The sequence below is a fragment of the Diplotaxodon limnothrissa genome, linkage group LG22 (genome assembly GCF_057381915.1).
Source record: "Diplotaxodon limnothrissa isolate DT_005_m linkage group LG22, D_limnothrissa_male_GT1.1, whole genome shotgun sequence".
In the NCBI taxonomy this organism is placed as follows: domain Eukaryota; kingdom Metazoa; phylum Chordata; class Actinopteri; order Cichliformes; family Cichlidae; genus Diplotaxodon; species Diplotaxodon limnothrissa.
Window position 1 is genome coordinate 13,125,479 of NC_140616.1, and position 9,280 is coordinate 13,134,758.

The 9,280-nt window shown below is 46.6% G+C and overlaps 2 protein-coding genes across 2 annotated transcripts; both read left to right on the forward strand.

Annotated features, from left to right (window-relative positions):
- Nucleotides 1-1,446: 1,446 nt before the first annotated feature.
- On the forward strand, nucleotides 1,447-6,735 carry LOC146609540 (uncharacterized). Its single transcript, XM_085347005.1, has 2 exons — nucleotides 1,447-1,564; nucleotides 1,976-6,735. Exon 2 carries the CDS (start codon nucleotides 2,212-2,214, stop codon nucleotides 6,733-6,735), a length of 4,524 nt encoding a protein of 1,507 aa, XP_085203131.1. The 5' UTR covers nucleotides 1,447-1,564; nucleotides 1,976-2,211.
- LOC146609541 (uncharacterized) lies at nucleotides 6,736-8,869 on the forward strand. The gene has a single exon (XM_085346453.1). It carries the CDS (start codon nucleotides 6,746-6,748, stop codon nucleotides 8,060-8,062), a length of 1,317 nt encoding a protein of 438 aa, XP_085202579.1. The 5' UTR covers nucleotides 6,736-6,745; the 3' UTR covers nucleotides 8,063-8,869.
- Nucleotides 8,870-9,280: the final 411 nt, after the last annotated feature.

Here is a 9,280-nt window from a genome sequence, read left to right on the forward strand (position 1 = left end):
ATGGGAAATACACAGAGAATCTCGCGGATTCTTCAACTGTGGCACACCTGCACCAGGGTAAACCTCCGCCTACCCCACTCCTGTTTTACAGGTGATAATAGAGCAACAGGACCGCTAGTCTTTGATTTTATTTATTTTCTGCTGTGTTTCACTTGCATCTATTTAAAAGACTGAGTGTAAACACAAAAAAATATTTTATTTTATGTGCTGGAATGTGCAGGTTTAAATATTAAACAAATTTCTTCCAGTCAGAGAATGTTGCATGTAATTAAATTTTTGCTTGATGCATAAAGTTAAAAGATTAAAACTGATAAAACAAGTTAAAAAAAGAGACTTTTCCATTTGATTACATTTTGTATGATGGATTATGCAGAAAAAGTAGAATTGGGCTGAAAGATCTATCGCTTTATCACCTATTCAGGTTGTAAATCGTGTTTTTAAAAAGTAACTAAGTAACTAAGTAATTAATTACTTTTGAAAATAAGTAATCAGTAAAGTAACAGGATTACTTTTTTGGGGAAGTAATCAGTAATCAGTAATTAGTTACTGATTACATTTTTCAAGTAACTTGACCAACACTGGTGCAGAGTTAGAGTGCAGTACCAGTCCATTTGCTATTTTAACAAACAGATGAATGCTGCCTTTGACCTAACCTGACTACATACAACACACCATGCAAGTACTGCAAACAACCCAGGTTAGCCTGCACTAAACTCTACTAAACTAACCAGTAATTATTCATTTATTTGTTTATTTGTGATTTGTAGTATTTTGTTGTAGTTTTGTCCATACAAAAACATTTAAATAAGGTCTGCAACACATGTTTAGATCCGTTGTCTAATTTTGTTTAGCCATTTGAAGTGTTAGACCAAAAATCAAAGAAGCTGTTGGCTAGATGTTGAATTAATGTGACCTTAGCTTTATTGATGACTGCATTAATGAATGCATGTCAGGAATGAGAAGGAAACATAAATTCACTTGATATTAAATATTAAACTGCCTGTCAGATTTTATAACTCATTATTTGAAGGTGCTGGAGTGGTGGATCAATATGTGGCCTAAAGCCTTGAAGGTTCAAATGCACTGCACCTTAAGAAAACATCAGTAAATAGAAGTGGTCAGTGGTCTGGTTAGCCTAGGTTGAGGTAAAAGAGCAGTAGTAGTAGTAGTAGCAGCCACGTCATTGTGCCACTAATGACATTTCATGAAGAGAAACGACTAATGACACAGATTTATCTTGAAGGCTAAACAAGTCGTCCAGCTTGTAGGCGACATTTCAGCTCCCAAATAATTCATCTTTTTTGTTGTTTTCTTGTTTGTTGTGTCAGAGCAGGATGCATCATTGCTACAAATCTGTCTGTGAATACGGTCACGTAGATTATGTAAATAATGTCACTGTGATATGGAACTGGAGGGTAGCTGAGACTGAGGGTGTACAAAAGGGTTAGGGTTGTGTATGGGATTTCCTATGCCCCCTGAATGCACCATCGGGGTGCATGTCCGCAACTTTAGTTCAGAGACAAACGGCAGCCAAACAACGGACAGTGTGTGCGTTCATAAGACCGTAAGTTAATGTTTTACTTCACTCAGTTGTGTTGGTGTTCAGCCATGAGTGTATTTGATGACTTACCAGCAGTTTCTGCTTCTGTTTATGTGACATTATGTACAAGTGGTAGTTCGCTAGCATAACAGATTTGTTTACTAATTAGCTTCTAGGAGAGAGATTCGTTGTTATCGTGTTGTTGATTCTGTGCTCCGTGTAACAGATGATAAACCAATGTACAGTTGCCTTCAGTGCATAGTTGTATGCGGTGTGTTAATGCATAATGTCTGACTTTAAGTTTATGTAACCAGGCTGAAGTATAATGTCAGCTTATTTAGCTATATACTGTACTTGAGTACACCTCAGTTGTATCTTTATGTTTATTATGTAATCTGATTCCTAATTGATTGTATTATTATGCTTTGTCTGCAGAAACCACACATACACACACACACTCTATTTCGCCCAGCTGCGGGCACATTCTCAATTGAAAATACAAAGAATGACAACTTTATTCCTGGACTCTGCCTGTTTGTTCCTCTCACATCTGAACATTTGCAAGTGTCCTGACCCGACACTCTGAAGTGATTGCTGCCAGCTCAGATTTCTTTAACCCTTCTGAACATTTGGTCCTTCGAGCCGGAGGTGAGCAACTGCTTCAGCCTTATATGTTCAGAATGGAAGGCCGATACCCATACAGAGAGTCTGACCGTCCGCACAGACATAGCAAGCTGCCATCATACCTCCAGAACTATGAAGTGGATGACCTCACTAAGAACCGACTCTCACATGATGATCAGGGCAAGCATTCTACTCATCCTGAAATTCTCCAATATATTCATCATATGAAAGAGGAACACAATCAACTCCGACTAGATGTGCAACGCCTGACAGAATTGATCTCTAGCTCACCTGTACTAGCTCCACAGCATGCCACATCACGGTCTGAGGATGGGACGTCAACCACACCTGCCCACACTAGTAAGCTGGTGCCAATCAAAGGTCAGAAGAGCCCACATCAGCCTGAAAGTGCTCCACAGGTGCCATTTGGGGATGAGTCTCAACATCCAAAGGACAGCCAGCATGGCCTGATTGAGGAGCTCACCCACAGTCTAAATGACGCAGATCTTGACAGGGAGCGCAGCGCACAGTCACCATCACCTTCAGTCGACTCATGCCCTGAATCTCAAGATTTTCTTTCACCAATGACACCAGGTGAGAGGCCCTCTCCACTTCCAGCGTCAGCAGCAAGGGGACGATCACCGTATCATGCAGGCCAAAGAAGGGTTGACGAGGTGTATGCTCGTCGCCACAGGAACTGCAGTCAGCCTGCCACTCCTCCTAGATTGCCAAGGCTAGGGGCCTGCTATGAAGATGATCCATACTACAGACAAGATGACAGGCATCCTACCCCTGGTCACCCAAGCTGCCCTGACAGTCACTATCGTTCTCCTTATGGATATGGGTATCAGGATTCGAGTTATCCGTACAGGCGCTGTGGTAACTATCCAGATGACCGCCGACAGTGTCCAACCGATCGCCTGCAACCAGGTGGGTGCCCTCAGACACCACTCTCTCTCAGCAGAGCCCAACCGATAGAGACTTATCGTGGACCTCAACCAACGATCCCCGACCTTGTGCACGAGGACCCACGTGAGTTTGCAAGATTAAAGCTAGCTCTAGATAACATACTTCCACTTGATGCTCCTGAACACTTCAAGTTCCAAATCTTGACAGATCACCTTAAGTGTGAAGATGCACTACTTGTAGCTGACTCATACAGTAACAGTCCATTCCCATTTGCTGACACCATGAGAGCACTTACAGAAATGTATGGGCAACCTCAACATCTGGCCTTAAAAAGGATTACCAAACTGATGGATGGACCCAACATTAGGAGTGGTGACATCAGAGCCTTCAAGTCTTTTGCACTACAAGTCCGTGCGCTAGTCGGTATGTTACACCAGTTGGGAGAACAAGGTCGGACAGAGTTGAGGTGTGGCTCACACGTATCTCGCCTCTTAGCTAAGCTACCTTATGACCTAAGAGCAAATTTCCAGAGATTTGTCAATCCCATCAACACTCCTATACCAACACTGCTTCATCTTGCTGAATGGCTTGAGTATGAGGTGCGTGTCCAGGTAATTGGAGACCAATATTGCGGCCACTCTGACAGGGAGAGGCAAGTTTCACGAAAGGAAAGACGTCCTGAGCATAAGTTTCAGAAGGTTGCCACCATTCTCCATGGTAGTGAGCCCAGGAGAAAGATGGAAGGTGACATGTCAGCGGCACAAGAAAGGCCCAAGAAGTACTGTCCATTCTGTAATACAGTGCAGCATTACCTGAATCAGTGCAGTAACTTCAAACTCTTGTCGAAGGAGCAGAAGACAGAGTGGATCAAGGTGAATAAGAGGTGCTGGCGATGCGCCCGTGATCATCAAGCAGCTAAGTGTAACCTCAAAGCCAAGTGTAAACCATGTGGGCGCCGACATCTTGAAGTTCTTCATGATGTCAATACCAGCCCAGATGCTACAGCCTCTGATTCAACCAGTGCACCAGAGGAAAGCACATGCTTAGTAAGTTCCACCTCTGAGACACTGTACGTAGACCGGCAAACCAATAGCAGTCAGGTGTTACTCAAGCTAAGTCGTGTCATCATTAGGAGCAGTACAAAGATGGTTGAAACCTATGCTATACTGGATGATGGATCAGAGCGTACCATACTTCTGCACGAAGCGGCTGATTGCTTGGGGCTGCACGGGGAAGCTGAGGACCTAGCACTCCGCACTGTCCGTCAAGATAGCTGTACCATCCATGGTGCTGCTGTGTCATTCTCCATTTCTCCTGCCTCACAGCCGAACAAGTCCTTCCAGATCCACCGAGCCTTCACAGCAAAGGAACTTGGCCTAGCACGCCATAGTTACCCGATAAAAGCATTACAGGAGCGGTACCGTCACCTTAAGCACCTGCCACTGCCAGACATAAAGGAGGTACAGCCCCTTCTGCTTATTGGGTCAGATAATCCACATCTTCTCACTCCTGTGGAGCCAGTACGTCTAGGTCCTCCAGGTGGACCTGCAGCTGTGCACACCCGACTTGGATGGACTTTACAGGGTCCATCGAGATTCCTACGTCAGCGGCTAACCCCACAGCAGTGTCTCTTCACCTCTGGGGCCTCACCAGAAGCTGAGCTCTTCAGCCATGTGGAGAGACTCTGGAAGATGGATACCTTGCCATACCGGAGTGAGCGGCTCATTACTAGGTCCCGACAAGACGCTGAGGCCATTCAGAGACTTGAGGAAAGGACAATGCGAGTAACAATTGATGGAGTAAATCGCTACGCCACCCCACTACTGTGGAAGAAGAATCTTCCCCCTCTTCGTGCTACACCAGAGGCAGTTTTGGCCCAGCTTCGTGGTACAGAGAAACGACTTGCCAGAGAACCACAGAAGGCAGCTGCCTACTCTCGGGAAATCCAAAAACTGCTGCAGGCTGGCTTCGTCACAGCTGTTGCACCGGAAGAGGCCGCAGTGAGTAACTGTTCGTGGTTTATCCCCCATCACATGGTGCACCACAACGGGAAGGACAGGATAGTGTTCAACTGTTCCTTCACCTACAAGGGTCAGAGCCTGAACGACTGCCTTCTTCCAGGGCCTACACTGGGAGCTAGCCTGTTGGGAGTCCTTCTCAGGTTCAGGGAACACCCAGTCGCCTTCAGCAGTGACATAAAGGGGATGTTCCATCAGGTCCGTTTGCTAGATGAGGACAAACCCTTTCTCTGTTTCCTGTGGCGAGACATGAAGGTAGACGAAAAACCCACCATCTACCAATGGCAGGTGCTTCCCTTTGGGACTACATGCAGTCCGTGCTGCGCCACCTTTGCACTTCAAGATCATGTCCAGAAACACACTGAGCCAGGAGAGGATGCTCGTCTGTCCATAGAACGTAATTTCTATGTTGACAACTGTTTGCAGAGCCTCCCATCAGAAGGCCAAGCCAAGGAGTTGGTGGATCGCCTGCAGTCTCTCCTCTTGGAGGGTGGATTTGAACTACGACAATGGGCTAGCAATGTCCACACGGTCATCAGCCACCTACCAGTTGAATCCCAGTCAGAGGGTAGCGTTCTCTGGCTCTCCCAGGAGTCAGCCGATCCGCAAGAGCGCACTCTAGGACTCGTATGGCACTGTAAGACTGATGCACTCCGGTACAAGCATCAGCAGAGTGTCAGTTCAGAGCCAACAATGCGCAACATTTATCGGCTGCTCGCCCAGCAGTATGATCCTCTCGGGTTTCTTATTCCATATACAACCAGGGCAAAGGTCATCGTGCAACACCTCTGGGACAAGAAAAGAGGATGGGATGATCCTCACTTACCTGAGAATCTGCTCCACGCCTGGCGTTTGTGGGAAAGTGAACACAGCCAGCTCTCACAGATAATGCTGCCGAGATGCTACACTGACTCACGCTCGGATTGTAGTCACAGCCATCGGAGCCTTCATGTGTTCTGTGATGCCTCTGAGCGTGCCTATGGGTCTGTGGCATATCTACGCACCGACCAAGGAGAAGAAAAGGTCCAGGTGGCTTTCTTGGCTGCGAGGTCGAGAGTTGCACCCAAGAAGCAACTCTCAATTCCAAGGCTAGAGTTGTGTGGAGCCCTTACAGGAGCACAGCTGGCTTCTGTTCTGAAGAAAGAACTGACCCTTGACATCCAAGATGTGGTGTTCTGGACAGACTCGACTACAGTGCTTAACTGGCTCCATTCAGATTCATGCAGATATAAAGTCTTTGTGGGAACCAGAGTTGCAGAGGTACAAGAACTCTCCGCTGCAGCATCTTGGCGGTACGTGGACTCAGGAACCAATCCAGCAGACGATATCACAAGAGGGAAAACTGTGGCTCAGCTTGCTGGTGCGAATCGCTGGAGCCGGGGGCCACCATTTCTTCAGCTGCCACCCAGCCTTTGGCCACAAGCACCGGTGGGAGAAGCTAAGGAGGAAGTGGAGGAGCTGAAGAAGCCAGTGTTCTGTGGTCTGCTTACTGGATCCGCTAGTCCAGCGATACCTGACATCAAACAGTTCAGCACATATGAGGAACTCCTGAAAGCCACTGCTCGAGTGATGCACGGGGCGGCTAATGACACCAGTCACCCTGATGCTGATGACTTTAAAAAGGGCAGAGCTGGCCCTGCTTAGACATTCTCAGATGGAGAGCTTCCCGAGAGAATTCACATTACTTAAATCAGAGAAGCTGATTCCATCCAGTAGCAGGCTAATTACCCTCACTCCTGAGTATGACAAGGCTTCTGACTTGATTAGAGTTGGAGGTCGACTCCGCAGATGCGAAGGCCTGAGCCCTGAGGTACTACACCCTGTACTTCTAGAGCCTGCTCACCCAGTTACGAAGCTTCTAATCCAGCGATGTGACAATAAGCTCAACCACCCGGGAGCTGAACGTGTTTTCGCTGAGTTGCGCCGGAAATACTGGATCTTAAGGGGGAGAGAAGCAGTCAGAAGACATCAGCATTACTGTCCCGAATGCAAGAAGTGGAGAGGTCAACCAGAGGTCCCGAAAATGGCAGATTTGCCGCCCTCAAGTTTGAGGCTCTTCCGACCTGCTTTCTATTCGACTGGAATGGACTGCTTCGGCCCTATGCTCATTAAAGTGGGTCGGCGCACAGAAAAGAGGTGGGGCATCCTTTTCAAGTGTCTTACTACTCGAGCAGTTCACCTGGATCTGCTGGTAAACATGGATGTTGACTCCTTCTTGATGTCACTCAGACGGTTCATAGCCCGTAGAGGGAAGCCGTTTGAACTCCGTTCGGACCAGGGTACTAACTTTCGAGGTGCAAGTAAGGAACTACAAGAAGCATTCATCGCCCTAACGCCAGATCTTAGACAGCAACTGGCAGCAGAACAGATCCGATTCTGTTTCAATCCCCCTAGTGCTCCACACTTTGGAGGGTCTTGGGAGAGAGAGGTGCGATCTGTGAAAACCGCTCTGCGCACCACGTTGGGAGCGCAGATAGTGTCAGAGGAAGTGCTGAGGACTGTCCTGCTTGAGGTGGAGAGTATACTCAACTCCAGGCCTTTGGGTTATGTTTCTTCAGACATCGCAGACCCAGATCCCATCACGCCCTACTCTTTGTTGATGGGGCGGCCAGATTGCTCTCTACCCCAAGTGTTCTATCCAGAATCCGAGCTGCTCAGTCGTAAGAGATGGAGACACACTCAAGTCCTGGCTGACCAATTCTGGAAGCACTTCATACGGCATTTTATGCCCACCTTGCAACCACGGCAGAAATGGCACAAGGACACAGACAACATTGCAGTTGGATCTGTGGTTCTCATTGTTGATCAGCAGACCCCACGAGCGCTCTGGCAAGTAGGAACTGTGAAAACTATCCTACCGGGGGCCGATGATCGTGTCAGAGCTGCAGTCGTTCGAGTAAAGGACCGAACTTACACTCGCCCGGTGGCCCGGCTCATCAGGTTGCCTGTTCTACCCCGGGATTCTGCTTAGGTGCAGAGGACATTCCATCAAGGTCAAATTTGTACACCAAATTTGGGGGCGGCTGTACAAAAGGGTTAGGGTTGTGTATGGGATTTCCTATGCCCCCTGAATGCACCATCGGGGTGCATGTCCGCAACTTTAGTTCAGAGACAAACGGCAGCCAAACAACGGACAGTGTGTGCGTTCATAAGACCGTAAGTTAATGTTTTACTTCACTCAGTTGTGTTGGTGTTCAGCCATGAGTGTATTTGATGACTTACCAGCAGTTTCTGCTTCTGTTTATGTGACATTATGTACAAGTGGTAGTTCGCTAGCATAACAGATTTGTTTACTAATTAGCTTCTAGGAGAGAGATTCGTTGTTATCGTGTTGTTGATTCTGTGCTCCGTGTAACAGATGATAAACCAATGTACAGTTGCCTTCAGTGCATAGTTGTATGCGGTGTGTTAATGCATAATGTCTGACTTTAAGTTTATGTAACCAGGCTGAAGTATAATGTCAGCTTATTTAGCTATATACTGTACTTGAGTACACCTCAGTTGTATCTTTATGTTTATTATGTAATCTGATTCCTAATTGATTGTATTATTATGCTTTGTCTGCAGAAACCACACATACACACACACACACACACACACACACACACACACTCTCTATCTCGCCCAGCTGCGGGCACATTCTCAATTGAAAATACAAAGAATGACAACTTTATTCCTGGACTCTGCCTGTTTGTTCCTCTCACATCTGAACATTTGCAAGTGTCCTGACCCGACACTCTGAAGTGATTGCTGCCAGCTCAGATTTCTTTAACCCTTCTGAACAGAGGGTTTTGTTATTCAAATGTCAAAGATCTTTTTGACTCTGTCTCACACCCACGTGTAGCAAAAGCTGACGGTCTGATTAAATCCACCTCTGATGATGAGGTTGTTGCTAAGGATGACTAATCAGCTGATAAATAAGCAGATGTTTTGACCTTAGTGATGTAGTGTAATGCGAAGGTTTCTTGTCCTGCGTTTCAGAAGTTAGTGGCACTGTACAATGTTCTGTTTGTTTATGAGGACATACACGTTTCATCTTGTGATGCTCTATGTACTCCCCCCCCCCTCCCCCCAATTCCATGAAATATTCATTTGCTAAATCACACCAAGGATTTTTAGACCAGGAGGTGTAAAAAAGATGTGAAGATTTTCACATATGATCCATTTGAACTTTTACAGATGGGGGGGT